The 24,976-nt window shown below is 39.3% G+C and overlaps 3 protein-coding genes across 6 annotated transcripts; all 3 read left to right on the top strand.

The window, feature by feature from the left end:
• The first annotated feature begins 203 nt into the window (after positions 1 to 203).
• On the top strand, positions 204 to 9,898 carry rnf14 (ring finger protein 14). 3 transcript variants are annotated; one of them, XM_054755888.1, is made up of 10 exons: positions 384 to 557; positions 749 to 904; positions 997 to 1,127; positions 1,201 to 1,393; positions 2,626 to 3,008; positions 3,066 to 3,294; positions 4,325 to 4,497; positions 4,606 to 4,736; positions 4,822 to 4,896; positions 9,758 to 9,898. In XM_054755888.1, exons 2-9 carry the CDS (start codon positions 757 to 759, stop codon positions 4,880 to 4,882), a joined length of 1,449 nt encoding a protein of 482 aa, XP_054611863.1. In that variant the 5' UTR covers positions 384 to 557; positions 749 to 756; the 3' UTR covers positions 4,883 to 4,896; positions 9,758 to 9,898. The 3 variants fall into 3 exon arrangements, with proteins under 3 accessions (XP_054611862.1, XP_054611863.1, XP_054611861.1); XM_054755887.1 differs by lacking the exons at positions 384 to 557; positions 9,758 to 9,898 and adding an exon at positions 204 to 327 and having other exon boundaries at positions 4,822 to 5,935; XM_054755886.1 differs by lacking the exon at positions 9,758 to 9,898 and having other exon boundaries at positions 385 to 557; positions 4,822 to 5,935.
• A 1,809-nt stretch (positions 9,899 to 11,707) lies between these two features.
• On the top strand, positions 11,708 to 17,383 carry endou2 (endonuclease, polyU-specific 2). The gene is made up of 6 exons (XM_054755889.1): positions 11,708 to 11,880; positions 12,309 to 12,417; positions 15,609 to 15,730; positions 15,800 to 15,912; positions 16,325 to 16,478; positions 17,040 to 17,383. Exons 1-6 carry the CDS (start codon positions 11,779 to 11,781, stop codon positions 17,292 to 17,294), a joined length of 855 nt encoding a protein of 284 aa, XP_054611864.1. The 5' UTR covers positions 11,708 to 11,778; the 3' UTR covers positions 17,295 to 17,383.
• A 428-nt stretch (positions 17,384 to 17,811) lies between these two features.
• On the top strand, positions 17,812 to 23,956 carry ndfip1l (Nedd4 family interacting protein 1, like). Of its 2 annotated transcripts, XM_054754941.1 has the most exons (8): positions 17,812 to 18,003; positions 18,689 to 18,776; positions 19,298 to 19,428; positions 19,670 to 19,726; positions 20,043 to 20,130; positions 20,876 to 21,000; positions 21,190 to 21,256; positions 23,366 to 23,956. In XM_054754941.1, exons 1-8 carry the CDS (start codon positions 17,974 to 17,976, stop codon positions 23,467 to 23,469), a joined length of 690 nt encoding a protein of 229 aa, XP_054610916.1. In that variant the 5' UTR covers positions 17,812 to 17,973; the 3' UTR covers positions 23,470 to 23,956. The 2 variants fall into 2 exon arrangements, with proteins under 2 accessions (XP_054610916.1, XP_054610917.1); XM_054754942.1 differs by lacking the exon at positions 19,670 to 19,726.
• Positions 23,957 to 24,976: the final 1,020 nt, after the last annotated feature.

Below are 24,976 nucleotides of genomic sequence, written 5' to 3'. Positions count from 1 at the left end.
GAGAACATGCAAACTCCACACAGAGATGGCCAACGGCGATTCAAACTCATGTAGCCAACTGCGTGGCCAACATGCTAACCACTAGGCCACCGTGCGGCCCCTGTTTGTATGTATTATTTTGAAATTATTTGTAATTCAACTTCTTTAGCGAGGATTGGCATTCAGTTTCCTGCTGCTCAGTTTCCATATATTGACCAATCACGAAGCGACTCAAATCAACGAGCCGGCTCTACGATCCGGTGTCCACCGGATCGTTCCAGAACCACTCATCACTACAGTAATGCAATCCACATGAAACAGGCGTCTACAGCGATTGGTTCTTATAAGGCAAGAGAAGTACTTTTTGAGCATATTTATTTATATTTTAAAACAACCTCTATTATTACGGCACTGTTTAGTCTTTTTCTTACTTACGGAAGAACAACCATGATTCCATTATGACAAGCGAAAGCAGTGTCGAGCTTAGCCACTGTTGACGCAAGCTACCTAGCTTGAATGCTGTCACATGACTTTTGTTCCTTTTAACCTTTTTACATCAACCTACAGTTGTTATTTAGGTGAGCGGTTCACTGTTTTGAGAAAGACTAACTTAAAATATCGAAAAAAAACTGAAATTAAAAAAGGAATGTGGTGTTTACCTAGCTAGCTTGAGGTATGACAAATTGACGTGATGGCGTCATGACGACATTGCGTCACTTTCCCTTGCAGCAAGAATAGTGTTTTGGCTGACCTGTTATTATTTCACCAGGAATGTAAATGTCTCAGGACAAGGCAGACCAGGAGGATGAGCTACTTGCTTTAGCAAGTATTTATGAAGAGGAGTTCCATCGGGCAGACTGTACTCAAGGGGGTGAGATCCAGCTCTGTGTGAAGCTCCCTCCTGATTTTAAAGTTGTTGTCAAAGGTATGTCATGTCATGGGGGCAAAGTGGCAAACATTGTCGGCATTATCTTGTAAGCAAAAAAAAAAATCAATATTGAATTGTTTGTTTTGCAGGAGAGACACAAACAGAATGTAAAATCAGCTTCCTGCCTCCTTTGGTTCTCAATTTTGAGCTTCCTGCAGACTACCCATCCACAAATCCACCAATATTCACACTCAGCTCTAAATGGATGACCAGAGGACAGGTGCGAAACACAAACTAGTTCCATCAGTTCTGTTGGCACTTTCCTGTTGATCACTGCTTTCTTACCTTGTCAGATGAGCTCTCTGTGCAGACGACTGGACGAACTATGGGAGGAGAACCAAGGCTGCGTTGTTCTTTTCATGTGGATTCAGTTCCTCAGCGAGGAGGCTCTGGACTTCCTGGGCATCCAGTCTCCTCTCTTGGTCTTCAGGGAAGGAAGTAAGGCGAGTGGAGAGCGCATCAGGAAAACTGACCATGCAGCTACAAGTACGAATTCTTTACTGAAATTGTCTGTGTGCTGCTCTAAAAAGGCATACAATACAATTCGTAAAAATAGGCATACTTGGCTTATGACAATTGGCATACGTACCAAGCAAATGCCAATGTAAATAAACGTATTATACAGTACACACACTGCCTAAGAGAAACCACAGTTTCACTCTGCAAACACCTTCCTGTTTCCTCTTCTATTACTTATCATAGGTGTGAGTGGTATTTAGTTTCATTATACTGTATAGTGGTTAACTTCTCTGTACACTTCTGTGACAGTTAAAATAGTTACTTAAAACATTGCCTATCCAGTTATTAACATACTATATATGCACAGTGGCTGAAGTAACTATTTAACACGTCACAATTTTTCTCACTAAATGTATTTCCAATAGGGATGTTAGAGAATATCGGCCACAGATAACTATCAGGCCGATACTGGCATAAATCGGCCAACGTCGGTATCGTTTTTTGTACCCTACAGTGAAAGCCGATACAGAGCTCTCAGCGCCAACTTCGCAAATGTGCAACATTGCCGAATACTGTGCTGCTCACAAGTCTGTGAGGATGAAGGAACGCTACATTTGGCAAGCAGGGTAACAACAGAGCTCACAATAAACCTACCAACCTACCAGGTAGATCAATGATCTTTAACCCCCGGGCCGTGGCCCGGTATCAGGCCGTGAGTCATTTGGTACCGGGCTGCACAGAAAGAAAAAATAATTTCAATTTAATTTATTTATTTTTTTTGGTGTTTTATTTTGAAAAGTGGCCAGATTCTCTCTGTTACATCCGTCTCACTTGACGTCTCATGCCGCACAGATAGACTACTATACTGTATTTTTAGCATTTTTCTTTCACCTCATATTTGGTCTGAAATGCTGATACTATGTGGGAATGCATAAAGGTAAGTTTGGATGACTTATCGAGTGCTAATGTGCACATTTGTCTCAAGTTAATTCATGCTAGCCCACGCCCCTTTACCACACACGTCAAACAACGATGTTATAATCTTTCTGGAAAAAACTCCAGGCTTGAACTGGTGGATGGTGGGTCGGCATTCATTTTGTGCTTTTAATTTGATGTTATTCATGTCTTAGTTTTACACAATACATAATAAATACGATAAATTTGATCGCTATAATGTACGAATATTCTCAGATTTAAAAAAAAAAAAAAAGCACTATCTGGTTGTATTTATTTTTATTATTTTTTACAATTCGACCCAGATGTGACACATGTCGGAAGCCTTTGTGAAAACTCAGAGATGAAAAGAGAGCTGAAGAGGAAAAAGTCTGAGCAGCAACCCTCAGCGTCCTGCCCCCTGGACCCGCGGGCCATCGTGTCGGTGGACATGCGCATGGACCTCCTACCTCAGCTGCTGGACTTTGACGAGGCGCAGCGTCAGAGGCTGTTCGACTGCACCATGTTCTGCTGCGGGATATGCTTTGTGGAGAAACGGGGCGCCGACTGCATCCGCTTCAAGGAGTGCCAGCATGTCTACTGCAAAGCCTGCATGACGGAATACTTCCAGATCCAAATACGTGACGGCAATGTACAGTGCCTTAATTGCCCCGAGCCCAAGTGCACATCAGTAGCCACACCTATGCAGGTAAGACTGTTGTATAATACATTTCCCAAACAAAATGTACATGTCCCCATCTTTCAGGTTAAGCAGCTAGTGGATGAGGAGCTGTTTGCTCGCTACGACCGTCTGCTGCTTCAATCCAGTCTGGACCTCATGGCGGATGTTGTCTACTGTCCCCGACACTCCTGTGGTACGGCAGTGATGGTGGAGCCAGACACCACCATGGGCATCTGCTCTGCCTGCCAGTATGCTTTTTGTACACTGTGCAAGATGGGCTACCACGGGGTGTCCCACTGTAAGATCCCTGCAGGTAATTTCCATGGAAGCTTTCATGTTTGTCTGCAAAACACGGTGGGACAAAATAACCTGTAGCTTCCGCTTGTGACCACTGCCATGTCCAAAAACTACATAGAACCCTAATTAATTAAACATCACATGCACAAGCGGAACTGCATTTAGGCTCCTACATGTTTATTTTCTAAGTATCTAGTGTAGGGGTGTCTAAACGTTTTGTCACCAAGGGCCACATACTGAAAAATAAAAGGATGCAAGGGCCAATTTGATATTTTTTTAACAAACACATGCAGATATGCTAGTAAGTTTCTATCTGAATGTATGTATGTGGGCCGCACAGTGGTTTAGTGGTTAGCATGTTGGCCAACACAGTAACAGCCTGGAGATCGAGAAGACCTGTGTTCGATTCTGTGTGCGTGGGTTTTCACCGGGTACTTCGGTTTCCTCCCACATCCAAAAAAAAAAAAACATGCAGCTTAGGTTAATTGGCGACTCTAAATTGTCCATAGGTGTGAATGGTTGTTTGTCTGTATGTGCCCTGCGTTTGGCTGGCGACCAGTCCAGGGTGTATCCCGCCTGTCGCCCGAAGTCAGCTGGGATAGGCTCCAGCATGCCTCCGCGACCCTAAAGAGGAGAAGCGGTATAGAAAATGGATGGATGGATGAGAACATGCAAACTCTATTAAAGAGACTAGTGTTAGACAAATTGATTTTTAGACTTGTGTAGTATCTTTTAGCTTGATTGACATACAGTATTCAGTTCATTTGGTTCATATTTCAGACATAGTTGCTAAGGGTGATTAATCATGGTTCATTATTTAAAAACTGATTAATCTGATTTGACAGCCCTAGTAATAATACATAATATACTGTATCATGGATACGTGATACTGAAAATGGCCCCCAGGCCACACCGTGGACATCCCTGCTTTCGAGGCAATATTATTACAGAATAAGTACTTTCACACTTGGCATTTCCCCCTCCAAATTTACATGAATGATGTCTCATGCCATTTTTCATCTTTTTCTGTTTGTCCCGTGCGACAGAGGAACTGCGAAACCTCAGAGACGAGTACCTGTCTGCCACCGCGGAGGGCAAAAAGTTTATGGAGCAACGCTTTGGGAAGAGAGTAATCCAGAAGGCCGTGGAGGAGTCCTTCAGCAGGGACTGGCTGAACGAGAACTGCAAATGCTGCCCTCACTGCGGCACCAACATACAGGTGGGCTCCCCCTGCTCATCACAGCGTGGTACTACAGGTGTTGTTGCATTTTGAGTAGGCTGCTTCTGTCGTGTCACCAGTGATGCCTTTTGTCACACGTATGTTCAGAAGGTGGACGGCTGTAACAAAATGACGTGTACCTCGTGTCGCCATTACTTCTGTTGGCTGTGTCTGGGCCTCCTCAACAAAGCCAACCCGTACAGTCACTTTAACAACCCACATTCGCCCTGCTATAACCAGTGAGTCATCCCTTCCTCCTCAGAGTCAAGACGCCTACGTTGATATCTTACAGCCTAACACGGAGATGCTGTCTTTTCTTTCTAGACTTTTCCATGGTGTGGATCTGGATGATGACGATGCCTTATCGAGTGATGAAGAGGACTGAAGTTCTGCTTTCTGGTCCGCCTCAATGCACTTTATCTCACAACGCAGTCTATTTTTCATCACTGACTGTCACCTATGCATCATGCAGCAACGCCGCAATGACATCACAGTCAGGCCTCATTATGTACACTCATAGGCCGCTTTATTCGGTCCACTTGCGTATAGATTTATAAAGATAAGAATGCTCCGTTTTTCATTCAAATGATGCGTCACTGTTAGCTTTATCAACCACATTATTGCGGAAACCCACGTGTACCTGGGCCCCCTAGAGACAAAGGGAGGCATGACATTACAGCTCAATTCACTAAATTGCACACAATTAAAACATCTAAAATTACAGAAACATTGAAATAAAAAATTGTATTTAATCATATAAGTAAAATAATCGAGCTAATACAGTGAAAATAAAATCATTCAAATTATCAATTCGAAATCCTTTGAGGTATAAGTCTAATCATAACAAAAAAAAAATAAAAAATGTGCGAACTGATATAGTTGTGGCAGTTATTCATGAATCTAATGTTTTCCTTACCCATTTGGCACCGTACGTGTACCTAACAAAGCGGTTGGTATCCAGATTTGACAGATGGGCAAGTGTAAAAGTATGCGCTACAATGGGCACGTTTAGTCCACGAGAGATGGTGTGACACTTAAAAATCATTGTGTGCGAAAGTAAGTTTGATTAGAATAATTATGACCTCAGTGATCAGAATTTATGCATAATTTCTGGAATAATTATTCGAACGTTACACTTGATTTTGAAAGTTTTTAAGCTTATGTGTTAAAATTGTTCAAAGAAAATCATGGATGGGGTTCCTCAGGGTCTGCGGTTTTGTTGTGTAACAATGCCAAAAGCTACAATCCAAAGAGGAGCCATAGAATTATTATCATTTACAAAACACTATTTTTGTAAACTGTTTTTATTTGACTAGAAGAAAGTACCTTTTTTGTGACCATGAGGCTACGGCAAGAGTTGTTCATTCAAATGCACGAAGATCACCTATCTTGTCGTCACAAGATGCTTCAAAATAAACGTTCCCACCTGCCATTCAAATCATGCATCCAGTGTGAGTCATTTTCAAATTCATACCACATTTTCACATAAACAACAACGGGACTAAATGTGCTTCAAACTGGAGGTTGCCGTCTCAAATAATCACTCATCCAGGTCTAAGACTAGAAGATTGAAGTCATTGCTTGTATACAGTAGAACTTTTTTTTTTACAAGCTTTTGTTGTGCATGTTGCGGCCTTAAATGCCTAATTTCATGGCAGTTTTTTCACAAAATGGCGATGTTTTGAGGCTTATGTGGTTCAGTCACATTGCATCAGCTTCTATGTTTCTTCTATGTTTTAAGTGCTCTTTGTAATCTCAGCACAGCTAACAAAATATGCATTATTTGGATATTAAACTCAAGTGCAGACTACATATTTGAACATTGACAGTAATTTAGCAGTCAGGATATCTGGGACATTTTTTGAGATGCTTGATTTTGCAGGAGTTTGTCTTTTGTTATTTTTATGTTTTTTTTCATATAAAATTGCAGGAGTGAGTGAAAGTTGCAATAAATTGTTGTGATTTTCCCTCTGTAATTATCATCGGGATAATTGTCTTCTTCGGGCGTTTCGGTCACTTTGTTCGGCGGCCCTTGAACACATCATGTGTGAAGCAGATTGAGACTTATGTGTGTGACTTCCACCGACGCTGCACAGACAGACGTGTATTTTCTATTCCTTTCACCTCGTCCTTGTTTACCAATATCAATGCTGTGTGTAAATGCACAGAGGTGAGCTTTAATAATGTTAGCCCTGTGCTGCTGTGCATTTTCGCTTGGTGCATAATCTCATGCGATATGTGCTCATATGTCCATTTGGCTCAGTAATAAGACTCATATTGAATTCATTTCTTTATTGATTTCTGGATGTTATGTGCCTTTTTGTTTTCAGAATTATTATGATTATTTCCATGCCGCTGCTACAACGGTATTAGGGCCACATTGAAGAAAATAAAATCTGAGATTTCGAGAATAAAGTCGTAAATTTTCAAAAGTAAAGTCGTACATTTACGAGAATAAGGTTGTAAATTTAGGAGAAAAAAAGTCATGAGAATAAAGTTGTAATGTTACAGGTCATGGTGTCATTCCCTTCGATTTACGAGAATAAAGATGGAAATTGAATACAGTCAAACCTGTCTATAGTGGCCACTAAAGGGAGACGGTGGCCGTTATAGACAGGTTGGCGGCCATTTTGAATGTTGACCAGTAGAGGGCACTGTGGGACTGCGGATAAAAGTTGTAAAGAACTACTACTGTAGGTTAATAAACCGCTGTTAATAAAGCGATTAAAGTGGCCGCTATTATATACAGGTGGCTGCTAAGACAGGTTTGACTGTACTTTATTCCCGTAAATTTACAACCTTATTCTCGTAACTCTACAAGGAAAGAAAATCTTTGGCCTTGGGCAAAGGCAATATTACGACTGTTTTTCTTGTAAATTTGTGACTTTATTCTCGTAAATTTACAGCTTTTTTGTCATTTACGATTTTTTTTCTCATAAATGCATACAAACTTTCTTAAAGTTACACATTTTTTCTCGTAAATTTACAACCTTAGTCTGAGTTTTCGAGAATTACGTAAATTTACGACTTTATTTTCATTAATTTGACTTTTTTTCCTCGTCAATTTGCTACTTCTTTTCTTGTAAATTTACGCCTCAATTCTCGAAAATTTCGGACTTTTTTTCTTCTCAATTTACAACTTTTTTCACGTAAATATACGAGAATAAAGACGGAAATGTATGCCTTTTTTCTCGTCGAGTTACAACTTTATTCTCTGAAATTTACAAGGAAAAAAGTCTTTGGCCTTGGCCGAAGGTAATATTCCGACTTTTTTCTCATCAATTTACGACTTTTTCTCGTAAACACATACAAAACTTTCTCGTGAATTGACACATTTTGTCTTGTAAATTTACAACTTAATTCTGAGACTTTGAGAATAAATTAAATTTACGAGAAAAAGGTCCTGAATTTCCGACAGAGATTTCAAGAATACAAGGAAGACTTTATTCTTATAAATTTATGACTTTATTCTCGTGAATTTACGGCTTTATTCACGAAATCTCTGATTTTTTTTTTTCAACGTGACCCTAATACTCCCGTCATATGCTGCAAACCAAAACACAGCAAAAGAGCATAAAGGTCACTGTTCACCACATCTTACCACAGCTTGTCAGTTATAAATAAAACTACCAAACAGAAGACAAACCAGCCAGGAGATATCTTACCCCTCTAAAACCCTCTCCGTTTTAAATTAGTAGCCTATTTGTGCAGTTGAAAAATAAGGAACATGATTTTTTTAAATACAGTGTCATAAAATATTTCATAATATATCAAAGATTTCTAATTGTGACCTCCAGTCAGATGTCGGAAGCGGTACGCCACTGTGAAAAGTTTGGGAACCACTGGGTTAGACAGTTGACGTGCATGTGCGAGTGCTGCTCAGGGACAAATGTGACTTGCAAAAATGATGATTGGTCAAAATGTGCTAGTAAATTGTGGGGATTTGCACAACATCTTGAAATTCTGGGAATGACTTATTGTTCATTTTTAAATGTTAATGTCATATGTAGCTAATGAAAAGAGGACTTTTTCCACAGCATTTGCTTACATACCATATAATATTAATATAAGTAAGTGCCGAAACAAAGCAAGTATCCATGTTTTGTGATGCACAGAGAAATTACAGTATTTTCATCATCATTATTTTACGTTTCGTATTTGTATTTTCGAAATAGTTTTTGGTTAAAAAAAAAAACAAAAAACCTCGCACGCATGCGTTTGACAGCAACATTATGTTATTTAAATGCTAAAATTAAATAAAATAAAAATCTGTTGCATCACTGCACGTTAACACAATTGTGTGAAAAGTTTAAAACGATACGATTTCAACAGTCAACTTTAAAAAAATAAAAATAAAAAAATTGTACTAAATAGATTGTCTAGCCATCTTATCGACTTCCACAAATAAGCAAAACATGTTATCATTTTTGGGTTGATTTTGTCATTACTTCCTGTACTTCCTGTATTACTACACACGTGCAGAGATTATCTATAAATATGCCTCCCAATATTTATTTATATATATATGTGTGTGTGTGTATGTATGTGTATATATATATATATATATATATACTGCATGTATATATACACTATTTAAATTTTTTTTATTTTTTTTCAACATTTAACATATTAAATGTGTTTACATAAATGATTATGTGTTTTGTATGTATTGTATTTCTACATACTGTTTTGAAATAAGAACTATAAATGTCTCGTGAGCAGTAATTTCTGTAAGTATGTAAAATATATATATTTTGAAAATAATATTTCATTAATATTTATTTTTTAAATGTATATTTATTGTACTTTATTTTTTATTTTTAAATAGGTGGTGTGTGTGCAGAAAAATCCACCTTGTGTTGCATTTTAACCAATCATTCATCCTCAACATGTCATTTGTGAGCGCGTCTAAGAGGCATGTGACCCAACTGAGACTCCAACTGATGATATGATGATGATGACACGATTGTGTAGCTTTGTCGAGAACGTGCCGGGCCCTCCTCTCTTGCACAGAGCGTCTTGTAACCTGCAGCGTGACCCATATTTAGGTTGTAATCCAGGTAGTGGTGCCGTGTGACACCAGCGGGAGAAACAATGAAATACTAAAGAAACAAAAGAGCACACGTTTTAGCCTGAGATTGAAAAGAGACGACAACATTGTGTAATCCCTTTGGCTAGAGTTGCTGACAGGGGATAACCCTTTAAAATGGCCCCTCTCTCCTGTCCTGTCCTGTCCTGTCCCCCCGCCCCTCTTGTCCAGCCCCTGTCTTTCTCCACACAGGCTGACTGACTGCCCTAAAGACACCTGCTCTCACTAACACAGGGAAGCATCACCAGCATCGCCACCTTTGGACCATCCAGCCAGCCTTCTGTGAAGCAGGACAGTGCTCCCCACGGGATAAAGGTCAGTGGTGGATCATGGGACGCAGCCTGGGGGGGACTCAAAGGGTCACAAGGGAGTCATCAGTCAGTAAAGTGTCGTATCAGGGATGTGGAGTCACTTATTTAGTGTTATCTCTATTGGAGATAGATTTGAGCCACATGTCCGTATTGAACAGTATGGTGGTAATCATTCATGTTGTTCTTATTTGGCTCTGATTGTATTGTCAAATAAGCACGTTCATAAAGTCCAGCTGTGGAAAAACACAGCAAAAGCTGTTTATCTATTCTTAAAATTCAGTACAAGTAACTTTTTTATTGGCCGAGGAACCATATTTGGTAGTAGAGGCAGTCGAAGCACGTGATTTCCACCAGCCCATTCATAATATATTGTTGTTTCTAATTTAATTTAAATATATTTATTCACAATGGCTATATTTACATTTTATCACTCAATAGTAATAAATACTTTGGTTTTCAGTTTTGATTAAAATATATTTACTCCAAAGGATGTTATTTCTATGTAAATGGTGAAATATATTGATATTATGTGTCTTCACTTTGACATAATTTAGTTGAAAAAAATGAAAGTAGTCTCTAATAATTGTCTGGGGTTCAACTTTTTGATATGAATTCGTAGTATGAGGCAGTAGAACCGTACAACAATTACAATCATATTTAATTTCTAAATCAATTCACGAATGTGATGAATCGAATAATAAAATTTAGAAATATCAGCCAAAAAAGTAAAAATACTCCAAACACCGTGTTGTGTTAAACAAGTTACCATGAAGGCTCTCACACATACACAGTCTTCAAAACCAATCTCAAAAAGTGGATGAGATGTTTTTAATGTTATGTGTTTGTTTTGGTCATTCATTGTGTATTGTTTCCACACGGTGGCCGAGTGGTTAGCATGTTGTTCACACAGTCAGGAGATCGGGAAGGTCTGGATTCGAATCTCCGTTGAGCGTCTCTGTTTGGAGTTTGCATGTTCTCCCCGTGCGTACGTGGGTTTTCTCTGCGTACTCCGGTTTCCTCACATTCCACAACATGCATGTTAGGTTAATCGGCGACTCTAAATTGTCCATAGGTATGAATGTGAGTGTGAATGGTTGTTTGTCTATATGTGCCCTGCGATTGGCTGGCGACCAGTCCAGGGTGTACCCCGCCTCTCGCCCGAAGTCAGCTGGGATAGGCTCCAGCGTAACCCCGCGACCCTAGTGAGCATAAGCGGCATATAAGATGGATGGATGGATGGATGAATGTGTATTGTTTATTGGGTGTAGATGGTCATTAATATGCATTGTCCCTAATAAATAAATACAGTATTTCTGTTTGTGACCTATAAACACATTTTTGGATTTAAAGTAGCCACAAGCAGGATAAGCGGCATAGAAAATGAATACAAAATATAATTATATCAACTTTATTTAAAAAGTTGAAATGTGTTTATTTCTATGTATTTTACTTTGTATATAAGGACATACATTTTTAAAAATTCTATAAATATAGAAAATATTTGATTTTATATTTGATTTTATTAGGTCTTCATGACAGGATAAGCCGCATAGAAAAAGAATGGATGGATGGCTAGGTCTTCATGACGGCATATCATTTGTTAAAGATGTCACGCAAAAATAGTTTTAAAATTTCAAGCTGTTTTTTCGAGTAAATAAATCGGACAATAGTTCAAAAAATATTGTGAATTATTTTTCGTTTATATTTTAGTTTGTACAGTAAAGACATACATTTTTATCTAATTTTCATTGCGCTCCTGCTCAGCATTGTTCTTTGTTTACAGATATTCAACAAACTTCTATTTTTAACAATTAAGCATCTGAGAAGCACGCCTGCATCTCCTTCACCTCTCATTTGAGAAGAAAGCCGAGCGGCCGTATCATGATCGAGAGTGAACGAGAGCTGTCGGCCATGGTGCAGGAACTATGGGACAATGATGTCAACAGACTACGACCCGGGAAGGACTACAGGATCTCCCTGCAGGTGCACCAAACACTCCCAACCAAAATCTAACCTTGATGCTGGAATTGAAAAGTGCTTTTTGGTGATCCCTACTGCAAACTTGCCATTTTGTGTGTCTGTAGCTTTAGTTCTAATGAGCTGTGTTGATCCACCTTGTCTCACTCAGGCTCATTGTGTGACTCCAAAAAGCGCTATTGTGCACTTTATCCACTTTTTTACACATACACCCTCACTCTGCACTTGTCCAATGTGATAGATAGACATGTGATCAAAAAAAAAGTCAAAAGACGTTATTTAGACGATGTTTATGTGTAACACTACCCTCATTGTGCAGCAAAGGAGCATAAAGATCACATCTTACCACAGCTTGTCACCACTTGTTATAAAAAAAAATAATAATGAGGGTAGTCTGAGGCGGCAACACGTCTTATTTATGTCATTGTTTGTAGGGCAAAGCTGGAGACAACATGGCCATCAACGACGACAACAACGACGGCGCAGGATATCCTCTGTTTAAATTTGTCGACGAGAATATTTTCCAAAAGGAGACTTTTTTAGGTGAGTGTTTTTTTTCGTTTTTAATGTAGAAGGAATAGGGGTGTCGCGAGATCTCGTGTGGCGAGATCTCATGTGATTAAAACGTGAGATTTCTTCTTTGGGGAAAAGCTGTAAGCTGTATCGCGAGAATGGGGCAGCCAGAAGCCAATCGGTCTGTGAACTATGGCATCGCTACTATGACTGATAGATAATACAGTAATATGGAAGTGGCAGTGTGCAAGCTTTATACACACCTTGCAATCCAACCTACCTTGGTGTTCACTGCATCATCGAAGTTGAACAGCTGCTTGCTACTTGTTGATGTCCAAGCAGAAGCTGTAGTCATTTTACATTTGATCAATTTTACTTAAAAATTTGTCAGATCAACCCACATAGATGTTCGGACTTGTCTGCACCCTTAATCACCAAGCGGTTCTGTTGGCGCTCATTACATATGGCTCAGCGCCAACTTTCAACTTTCACTTTTCTTTGCGTCATGCGTTTATTCCGTATTTAAATACAAGCCATCAGCAAAGTTGAAGAATCCACCGAGCAGGCTCCATCTCCTTAACGCCGTGCAGTGCACGTCTGAAAGCTGTAAAAATCCTTCCGCAATGCAACTCAGGCCCTGACCAACAAAGACAAGAAGGTCACCTTGCTTCACCTGGCAAAACATGCATGGGTGTCCAAAGTGTGACACGGGGGCCACTTGTGGAATGTGGCTCGTTGCAGAAATACAATTAAAACCGAGCAAAAGTGGAAAATAGAGCAAAAAGGGATAATGTAACTAGAAAAAGCTCAAATGTTGATACTAATAACTAATAAAGACACAAAGATTTGTCTTTAAATATGTATAAATTATACATTGTTTCTTTTTAAAATTATAAATATCAAAGTACAGCCCTGCCTTGTATAGACAAAGACAAGTAGATCAGAGAAAAACAGTTTAACAGTGTTGTTATTATTTATTATTATTATACAGTACAGTATATTATCACAACAGTGGTTTATTTGGTCTCAAGAAATGTCGACAATAATATCTTTAAGTGTCAACATGTGGGACAATAAACATTTCTAAACGCACCCACATTGTTTTTTACTCGGTTAAATTAAAAAAAAAGTCTGTCTGTCCTGTCATATTTTGTCATTGTACTCTTCTAAAAATAAATGTTAAAATCTCGTCTCGTCTCCTTCTCGTGGACCCCATCTTGTGCATCGTCTCGTCCGTGAGTTGGGTGTCTCTTGACACCCTTAAGAAAAACACTAGCACTAGCAAGCACTAGCAATTGAGTCATTCATAGATTTGACGATTGGGCACAATAAGGATTCAGACCCTGCTGCCTAAGCAGGCTGCCATGGAACTCATCACAGCAAATAAACATGAACGTTCTATGTGGGACCCGTTTGAAATACATGAATGGAGTGAGGTTCCCGTGGGTAGCAAAGTTAGCGCATCAAGACATCTCACCTGACAGACCACACTGTCACCTAGTGGTGTTTTACAGCTATTTCTATAATTACGTGCACGTTGGCGTCATCAAAACAGCTGCTAAAATGCACACTGTTCAAGTTGCACCAGTGTTGACCCCCTTTAACGCCGCCCCCTCGTCACAGCAAAGCTTTTTTGATCTACCCCTAATCTCCTTATGACGAACAGTAGCACGTTGCGTAAGCACAGAGCGCACAGAGTTCACGAGGGTGCATGTGAAGCATGATGCTCGCCCCTTTCATTTGTTGTGTCACATGACTTGGAAGTGTTGAGACGTGCTTTGAAGGACTACAGGTACTGTAGGTGGCATTCGTCGAGGAGTTGTTGGATGTTATGGGATGTATTTTATTTCGTTTGTCCACTGAACTCAATGCTGCTGTGTGCCACAGCCCTTAAGGGTTGCGTGTTTGCCATGTCATCTGAAGATTGCTGTGATACTGTGATATTTACAGGAATCTTTCAACCATTTCTGAATTACACTTTCAATTTTATAACACGTTTCCTAGTAAAACACCCTTTTGGAGCTTAGACCCTTAGAGCACTCGGTGAAATACACAGACATCTGAAAATGTAGCAGAAAATACCAGGAAAATATTTTACTTTACTAAGTTTTCCCTAATAAAATTATAATTATCATTATAAAACGTTTAGGAAAATGAAATACCAGAAAAATAAATTTTTTCTTCACGAAGTATCATTATTATATGTTTATAAAAATGAAATACCAGAAAAATATATTTTTTCTTCACTAGGTTCCCCCCCACAAAATTCCACGATTAGAAATTATGTCACATTTTTATTTAATATATTTATTTATTTTATTATAATAATTGCCTCTCTGTTAATTGGCTGGGGGAAATTTTATTTAAACGTATGAATGAATTTAGTGTGCTCGTCTGTATTTTTTTTTTGTGCATTTTTGGTACATTTTTACAACATAGCCTATTATATTTTTGGCCACCACAATCCTGACTTTAAATATTCTCACCATTTTGTCTGATTTGCAACACATTTCTCAATAAAACACACACTTTTGGAGCTTAAACACTTTCTAGCCCACTCAATGAAATGCATGGAAATCCAAAAATGTACCAGAAAATACCAGGAAAAGCAGGTCAGGTTAGGTTTCTTGATTCATACCTGCAGGTAAATTAGTGTGTAGCGCAAGAGAGGCATCATATCAGCGACACACATACAATGTTTACAGTAAAAATACATAAAGATTAAAAGGTGTGAGTCTATTGCCCTCATTGACTTAATAGGTTTTCCCTAATGCAATTCTAATTCTAATTATTTATAATTAGCATTATTTTTAAAAATAATTTAAAAAATTAAATACCAGAAAAATATATTTTTTATTTTACTACGTTTTCGGAAAAAAATTCTAATGATTAGGAATTATGTCATATTTTAATTTTATATCATTATGTATTTATTTTTATTAGTCAGTTAGTTACCAAATAGAATAGAAATGGTTTAGAAACCCCCATTTAAAAGTATGGGTTTAGTGTGCTCATTTTGGTCCATTTTTACAACATAGCCTATTCTATTTTGGGTCACCGCAATCCCGATTGTAAATATTCTGCACCATTGTATGTCTAATTTGTGGAGGTTTAGTGTTTAATTATGTCATAACAAGCTTGGAGACTTGGCAGAGAAGCCCTTTTGCTGCACTTTTGTGTTTTTTTTTGTTTTATTATTATTATTTTGTTTGCATCTGCAGCCTTTATCTCCTTGTTGGATAACTATGAGAGTGACACTGGAGAGCCAGAAATTGTGACTCCAGAGGAGGTGGCAGAGAACCACAAATTCCTGGACTCCATTGTTCAGACTCCCACCATGAAGGTACACGGTAGCGATCGTGTCTCTTCTATGCCACAACCAGCATTGTAACTCTGTTGCATTTTGTTGCAGATAGCTCATAAATACCTTGTAGAGAAGAAGCTTTCTCCGCAAGATATGACACAGTTTAAGGAGCAGCTCTACAGGATCTGGTTTGAACTCTACGCAAGGAGAGGATCCAGCAGGTGGGTGCAACCTGGCGCAGTGCCCAAAAATGGAATCTTACACAACCATGGCAACTGTGTGAGCAAAGGGTGGGTATGGTGGCTCAAAAGGAACTCTTTGTAGGGAGAGAAATAGAGGTAGGAAATGTAGCTGTCTTTGATTTTGGATTCTGTTAATAAGTATATTGCAAAACACAGCAGCAACAGAACCAATGTTGTAATAGCGGTAAGACGCAAACTACTCAGCCAGCATTTATAGTGTGGATGAGTTCATTGTAAACATTGCAAGTGTTTCACACGAACGGCTTGGTAGCAACATTTTACAGCGCACGCAGAGGTAGATGAAGGTGCTGGATGCTGACCACTTCAAAATTACAAAAGGATAGTTTTTTCCCCCCCTGGTTTCTCATGTTCCCTGCCCTCTATCCGCCAGGCCGGACTCCTCAGGTTTTGAACACGTCTTTGTTGGAGAAACCAGAGGAGGAAGGACGGTTATCGGCTTTCACAACTGGATCCAGCTCTACCTGCAAGAGAAGCTGGGACACATCGACTACAAAGGATATAGCGTCAATGCAAACTCACCGCAGGTACTCTGTCACTGCTCCTTTCTAGCACCTTTCACACCACTTAGGAAAAGCACCGGCTTCTCTTCCTTGTTGCTGTTTTGTATACAAGGCACCGACACGGAATGTGGGACAAAGTTGACCTGGCAATGTTCTAGGTAGTAGAAGAGCCGTAACAGAGGCGGGACTCCACTTGTATGCCCTTGTTATTCAATAATGCTGGGACATGGGTATGACATTTGACAACTGAGAGTCCCCTCCTGTTGTGTTGAATGCAGTTGACACCGTCCTACATGTTTACATCACACCAAACGCATGCAGTTTTTTGTTCTGTGGTGTGAACGCATCCACAGATATGCAATATCCCATTTTGCTGGGTTCTGTGTAAAAGTGAAATAAATGCCAGATATACTGCATGGTTATGGCTCTCTGTGTGAAAGATGTTTGTGTTTCTGCTTCAACTCCAAAGTGTACCGTGAAGGGTTCTGTTTTTAGGATTCTTGGCCTTTACACCACACTGCATACAGTACCAAAGCAGCCCTTTTCACACTGTAAACAAACCTCTGTTTTTTACCTTTCCTACAGCCCGATGAGAACAAGCACATTTTGGCTCTGCAGTTCAGCTGGAAGAACGGCATCAAGCCCAAGGGCAGCATCTTCATCGGTGTCAGTCCAGAGTTTGAGTTCGCCCTGTACACTCTGTGTTTCCTCACCTCGCCCAACGAGCGTGTAAAAGTCCAGTTCAGTTTCTATGACGTGGAGATCGTCTGCCACCACTACAACCAGAAGCACATAGGGACGACTTACCCTGTGCTCCTTAAGTACCAGAACAACACTTAGGATGTCGGTTTATAGCCTGAGCTTGCATGCAAAAGATGTACAGGTACTGTTGTTGTCTTTTTATTTTACATGAAGATGCAATAAAACCTTACAATACCTCATTACATGCATGTTTGCACATTTTATCAGATTCCTCAAATTCATTCGTTCGTTTTTAGGCTCCAAAAGGAGAAAAAAATAAACTCTCAGGATTTTTAATAATCTGCAAGCATCTTTATCGCTGTTCTGAAGGGGGCGTGGGAGGTTTGTTGTGACTGATGACGTCAATGACAAGGCTACAGGAGCGTCAAGTAAAAGGAAAAAGAAATACGTATCCGAGTTATTTCAAAATAAAAGCAGGTTTGTGTGTCGTGACGATGCAATTTCCTGTAACAGTTAAACGACAAGACATTCGACTCGTTCAAATTGTATCATAAATATCAATTTTGAATTGTTTCAACATATTGTCGTCGGTGATCTAATTCCTGACAACTATTAGTCTATTGAAGCACCCAAGTCGGAAGTAGTGTACCTTCGCTTTCGCTGCCTTGATTAATACATGCAGTGCACGTAAAACCACGCTTTCATGACGAGGATTGATTTAACAGTTTCCACTGTTATATAATTTTCTTCAAGCTGGGATCCTGAGCACTGTGTCACTTCTCTGTTGTTGCTTCTTTTAAAAGCCGTTCAAGTCGGAATGGCTGAGCCGAGCGCCAGATATCAGCAGGTATTGTATATTCTTTCCACACTTATAATGGCCACCTGACGCTAAGTACTTAACATTGGACACGGTTACGACGGGGAACACTTTTTTTGTTCGTTCAACGCTAATTGACTTGCATAAAAGCGCACTGGCACTCTCATATATGGTATAAGCATCCCACATGCGAAGGTAGTCTTGAATTAACACCAATTTAATGTTTACACGGGTGTTTTAACCTCAGGACGTGGCAACCCAAGTTAGCATGCTAACTTCCTTGCTAGCTTCGCCGAACTTCACCAAAAGGTCCCGCTTCAAGCTGTGAAAGTTGTCAGTGTTGATATGTATAATGTGTACAATGACAGCCAGATAAACGAGCTGGCTAACCTGCTTTATTATAAACGTGAACGTGTCACATGATTTTTTTTAATGCGTTTGTAAATGCTGCCCAAGCAGTAGCGTAGCTCAACTAGCCTAGCCTGTGTCTGTTTGCTAATGGACGTTGACGTTTATGGCTAGCATAACGTGAGAGTGGCCGTGCATTGCACAGTTTTGATGATATCAGTCCAAGATGTGGCAAATATCGTGGTTGCAGTGTAGTAATGCAGTGGATCGTATGGATACACACGCTAATGTTGGCCATTTATGACCAACACATCAGGAAGTTATTGTTCCGTGTTCGATTAGTCACGTCTGTTTTGTTTTTCCCCAGCTTCCCAATGTGGATGATGCTGATGGGTCTTCGCAGGTAGCTGCTGACGCCCCACCTCCATATAGCAGCATCACAGACGACAATGCTGGTAAGACAGCAAGGAATGTTGCTGCTTTTGAAAGACTGTATAGTATGCTATGGTTTATTGTTTCACACATGTTTATCAAGTCACATTTACATTTGCACGAGTCAACATGTCCGAGAAGGCACAATGCACTTTTTCTTTAAACTGTAGTTGCCATCTCTGCACCGCATAAAGCAGCGGTGTCCAAACCTTTCCGAGGGCAGGGCCACATATTATAAATTAAAGGATGCAAGGGCTATTTCTATTTTACTATTTCAAGTAAAAAAAAATGCATCTCAACTTTTTGACAAGGGTGAAAAAGCATATTAGTAGTATCAACTTTGGTCTTTTGTGTTTTTTTTTTCCAAATATTTACACTTTCTTGTTAAATAATCTGTGTCTGTCTGTGTGCTGCGTTTGCCTTCAAATAAGGCAGTTCATGTTAAAACGATGGAAATTTTATTTTAAAAAGAGATTTATCTGAAATTAATTGCTATTTTTTGTTTTCATTTTTAAAATGCCATATTTAATTGTGAATACCTCAGCCTACTTTGACTACAAGGAAGACGGGAGTTTCCCCAAGCCTCCGTCCTACAACGTGGCCACCACACTACCTTCCTACGACGAAGCGGAGCGGACCAAAGCGGAGACAACCGTTCCCTTGGTAACCGCAAGAGTGAGTCACTCACTGTCTCTTCAAGACTTCCTGTTCTGCTTCATGACAGGAAGTGTCTGAATCAGCTTATGTTCAAACCCAACGAAACTGTGAAGGGAAGCCACCGTTTGCTTTCAATATGTAGCAGAAGTACTCACGTGTGACCTCTAGTGGTCACTGGGTGGAATGCGGGGGGGAGGGTGGCTGGGCGCCCTGTTTTGATTGCCTGGTGTTGTGTTTCTCTGCCGCTCGGCCGCCGCAGCCTCAGCACAGGGAGCGTCTGGAGACGTTTGATGATGTAATTCGCAGTTCTCTGGAGGTAACTTGGAAGAATGTGCGTGTCTGTGATGAGTTTTAGTATTTTGGCTCTAGCTTTAGTGTGTGTGCCTCCATATCTCACCCTATATGTATATATATATGTGTGTGTTCTCTATGGATCTGCTTTGCGAGTTGTTTTTGCCAGACTTTTAGACGTTGTGATGACCATTAAATGTGCTCACTGGGTTTTTTTTTGTTGCTTGTGTGTGTTGTTGTACTTTTACACTATTTGTTTTGTACTATTTGGGTTTATTGTTTTGGCGGCTCATGTTTATATCGTTAAATAGTGTTTTTTTTCTCCACTTGTTTGCTGATAGGATGAAGACTTTGTGGCCAGGGATGATTTTGAAGATGCTGATCAGCTGAGGATAGGCAACGACGGCATCTTCATGCTCACTTTCTTCAGTAAGTCCAAAATGACTTAATATCACTCATAACTAAACAACTCATCCTTTTTAATCTAGACCTTTTTAATGAGTTTAGGCCTTTTTTCAACACCCAGACTCATTTTAGTTCACAAAAAGTCCCTCCCACCCCCCCCATACAAAAATGGTATTGGTTTAGTTTATTTCTAACATGCATAAGAAAATGACATTGAAGTACGTCACATGTTTACACAATATGCCTGAAAAGTGAGTAGGTCGAAGCAGAGCTTATTTAATTCTACCCCTTCTCCATATGTCAGCCATTACTGATACTGTAGGTTATTCACATTCTGTGTTGTCATGTTCCAGATGACCAATATTTAATAGTAAAGGAAAAGGATGATGATAAAGTAATATAAACAGATGGATAAACCCCACATACTGTACCATTGTTGTGTAATAATAGATATCGAGAAAGAAAGAAAGGAAGGAGAACGTTGAAGATAAAGTTTTATGTTTCTGGAATGACACCTTTTTATTTTAAGTACGACTTTATTGTCATTTTATGTTTTTGTGTTAAAATTAGGGTCCAATAAAATGACAACTTGAAATTGGCTTTTTTTTTTAATAACCTCTGTCTTTCTTCGTCCTTCCTCTTAATCTTTTCTTTCTACCTTCACTCCTTGAAGGTAGAAATACTATGATATATATACTATGATACTTGAAACTTACGGCTATGTTGTTTTCTCAGTCTGTGATACTTATTGTGTTTTGTTTGTGTCCAGTGGCATTCCTCTTCAACTGGATCGGTTTCTTCCTGTCCTTCTGTTTGACAACCTCAGCAGCCGGCCGCTACGGGGCTGTCTCTGGCTTTGGTCTCTCCCTTATCAAATGGGTCCTCATTGTCAGGGTATGTGTGTATATATATACACACACACACACACACACACAAGTGTATGTTTTTTGTGTGCACAAACGACACTTCTGTGGTGGTTGGCTGCTCTGCGCATCTTCTATACATCATTTTGGAGTACTCCACTTACTTCAGAGGCCATATTTGTTCTAACCGGCCATTTTTATGTGCCTGTTGTGTTTCTAGTTCTCCACATACTTTCCTGGTTACTTCGATGGCCAGTACTGGCTGTGGTGGGTGTTCCTAGTGTTGGGTAAGTAGCCATGTATTAATATTGTCCTTCATCAAGACCAGCACGATGCAAAGTCATCATTTATTTAGTTATTCAATGTATCCAACTGTTGGAAAGTCTTACATTTGATCTTATTCATAAATATACACTAACGGTATCCCGAGTGCAAGGATCACTAAGTAAAGGACCGTGGACCTTGGCTTTCGGAGGTTTTCTGGATCTGGACCTATTTAGTAGGGTTTTAGTTGAATGCCCCTGCTCTAGTGTAATGAAACTCTGTGACACGCAAAGCTCAGTTGCCACTTCCGTCTGAGACCTTCCTGTTTGAAGCCTGGCAACGGCGAGCTACGGTTGGGTGTCACCTTGGTCTCACGATGTCAAAATGTGAACAGCATGATGATAAAGGTGTACTGCAAATGAGAAAACTCACCAGTCTGACCCAAAGTTGGTGATGGGTATAAATGACTCATCTAATGTGCATATCATGATGTCACCTGGCTTAGAATTTGTCAGATCCCTGTGTCCATGATACCGGCTCATCAAAATGTCTGATCCACTTGTGATGTTCTTTCCCATCTCTCAAGCAAACCCAGACATCATCATCATTACAGCGGGACACTCTTGAACACCACTGCTGCCTCAACGGCTATTATTACTGCTGTTATTACATAGATATATATATATATAATATATATATATATATAATATATATCTATATATAATATCTATATATAATATCTATCTGGCTCCCGCGCGTTGTACTGAGTATGCCGCTGTTTCAGCGTTTTGTTTTGTTTTTTTTACATTCCTGCTACCACCCTCACCATTAGCAGTGTTTTGACAACCCACCACGTCCCCTCATGCCAGCCCGAACACGGTTTAGCAAAGCATCGGCTCAAGTAAGCTGCGTGTGGACTGTCATGGCGAGCAGACTCGCTGCCGCACCCCACAGGGGCCTTCAAAGTCTATAAACTTATAAACTTTGCACGGGAACACCCACAGATGTTGCTCAGATTGACGTTGCAGGTGTAAAGTATTCACTACATGAGGCACCATATTTGTACAAATGGCCTGTTAAATTCAGCAATTTAGCGATTTTGGCGCTTAAATGGTTTAAGTCCATCCTCAAATTTCACCCGAAGGCAAAAAAATATGTGCGGAAACGTCACAATCACCCAAAACGAGATTTTTGTCACATCCAACGATTCACAAATAAACTCTGTGTGTTTTGCAAATACAGAACATCATCCACAAGCTAACGCATTTTGTTTTGCAAATAAACGTAGCTATCAAACAAATACAAGTACATCCTGCTCCAGAAACAAATACAGCGTGTTTTGCACAAACAAAGGAACATTTCTTCCATTCCAAAAAATATCCTTCAAGTACAAAGTAAAACCTTTCAAGTACCCCCCCCCCCCCCACACACACACACACACACACAATTCTACAACTACGAACGACTGTAACATGAATTTTAGCACAATCTTACCAACTGCAAGGCAGACTATTGGTGCCAAAAGTCACGTGACAGTTTTTTGTAGTTGTAGAATTTTTTTTTTGTACTTAAGGTTTAATAAGGTTGTAATGGAAGAAACGTGTTCTTTTGTACGTATAAAACATGCTGTACTTGATTCTGAAGCAGGATGTATTTGTTTGCGAAACAAAATGCGTTGATTTGTGAATTATGTTTCGTATTTGAGTTTGTTTGTGAATCGTTGTGCAGGAGTAAAACAAGTTTTGTGTGTTTTGTGGCATGATTTTAACTCCATACAAATATCCCAAAGTTGTTGTGATTAGGGTTTGTTAGACATAAAAATGTGACAGAAAAATAAAGGTTAGTTACTTAATGAGGCTGTATTAAAAATACCTGTTCTAGAGCGTTCTAATCATCTATACATATGAAGAAAAAACATGAGGAATTTGGGGCATTTTCGTCAAAATATAAGAAGTAATTATTTTTAAAAATATTTATATTTAGATTTTTGTAATTTTTTTTTATTTTAAATAAGTCTTTTAATGCTTCCTCTTGTCATTTCCAGCTAAACAACATCCATTCACCAATTGAAAAGTCACCTTTTAAGACAATAAAATGATAGTTTTCATCCCATTTTGTCTCTTCATCTCCAGGCTTCTTGCTCTTCCTCCGAGGCTTCATCAACTACGCCAGAATCCGCAAGCTGGCCGACACTTTCTCCACGATGCCCCGCACCCGCGTCCTTTTCATCTACTGAGCTTACAAGCCTACCATTTCCGCTCCCAAAAAATGTAACATTCATTCCTCTGCTTGACACGATGAGGACGCTTCTTCTTTGTCCTCTTTTTGGTGTAAAATCTCTTAAACAATCCTTGTTATTGTTGACTCGTAAAAGTGCGGATTGCTGATTTATGAAGTGATGTCTTCTGCCTTATTTACTGTCGTCGCATACGCTGGCATGCGCTGCTCCCTGCCACCAGAGGGCAGTGTTGTATAATATCTGGCCAGGTCATATGTACATAGCGATGTGTGCACAGGTTAGCTCACACGATATAAAATACTGATATATTGCTTTTAACCTCTTGATTTAGCGTAGTTATGGTTGATCATTCAGGTTGTATGAGGGATATAATGAGCTGGTGTTATTTTAGCAATCAGTGAAAATGTTGAAATGTAACTGCTCATAATGCTGTTTGTAGACCACAAAACTGCTTTGGAAATTAAAGTGGGGAAAAAATGTTTAATTTTGGTGTTGACAAGTGTGGTTTGTTTTTATATGTGTGTGTGATGTCACAGCAGATGGGGGCCATTGAAGATAACCATAGAACCAGAAATGGAAGTCTGTGTGACATGAACAGCATCTACTCTGTAAACACCTTCCTCTTCCCTCCCCAGGCATATTCTTCAGGTGAATAATAACTTGGTAGTATTGTTCAGTGGTTAGTTATATCACAACTTCAAATCTTAAAATGGCATTTGGTTGAAAATCAAATTCCTACATGTGTCGCTCTAAAGCGTAACACATGATATCATTGATTGGCAAACTGGTGTGAGTGCCACTGGTGGGCGTGATCTATACAGGGGTTTCTCCGTTGGCCTATAGGGAAAGCTATGCTTGAGACCCGTAAATTCTGCCTAGCAACAAGTCACTGCACAATTGTGTGACATTACCAGGAGCAATAAGTATAGTAATATAGTATAGTAATAATAAAATAAGTGATTAAATATGAAAATAAGGCAAAGTTGAGCTTGAGCGATTCTTTTTTTTTATGATTGGGATTCACATTTTAAATGAATTTAACATTTGGACCTTTTTTGTGATCAAACAAATTTACATAGAGTAATTATTATTATTTTTTACTAACTATGTTAAAATTAAATGCAATTATGCGTCCAAGTATTCAAGTATTATACCGATATGCTGACTAATGATGTGAATTGTAATTTTTACTCCGATAAAATCCTTATTTCAATGATAAATATATTCTGCGTAAATTACCACGCGTTTCTCGTTCATTCCCAATAACAACATTAAAAAAAAACTAAAATCCAGGGAAATTGTCCGACTGATGTATTTCCAAAATCCACCCCACTAAATTCTCCACTCCTTTGCAACCCCCCAGAAAGTAAAGGGGAATTAAATGACATTGAAAAGGTGATTAAAGATGATTAGAAGTGGTTATAGGAACCCAACATATATTTTGTGTGAGGAGGTTCCCTAAGACGAGGAGAGGATGTTTGATGCATCCAAATGATACGAGCTT

This window comes from Dunckerocampus dactyliophorus, chromosome 16 (genome assembly GCF_027744805.1).
Source record: "Dunckerocampus dactyliophorus isolate RoL2022-P2 chromosome 16, RoL_Ddac_1.1, whole genome shotgun sequence".
NCBI lineage: Eukaryota > Metazoa > Chordata > Actinopteri > Syngnathiformes > Syngnathidae > Dunckerocampus > Dunckerocampus dactyliophorus.
This window is presented reverse-complemented; position numbering and strand designations above follow the sequence as displayed.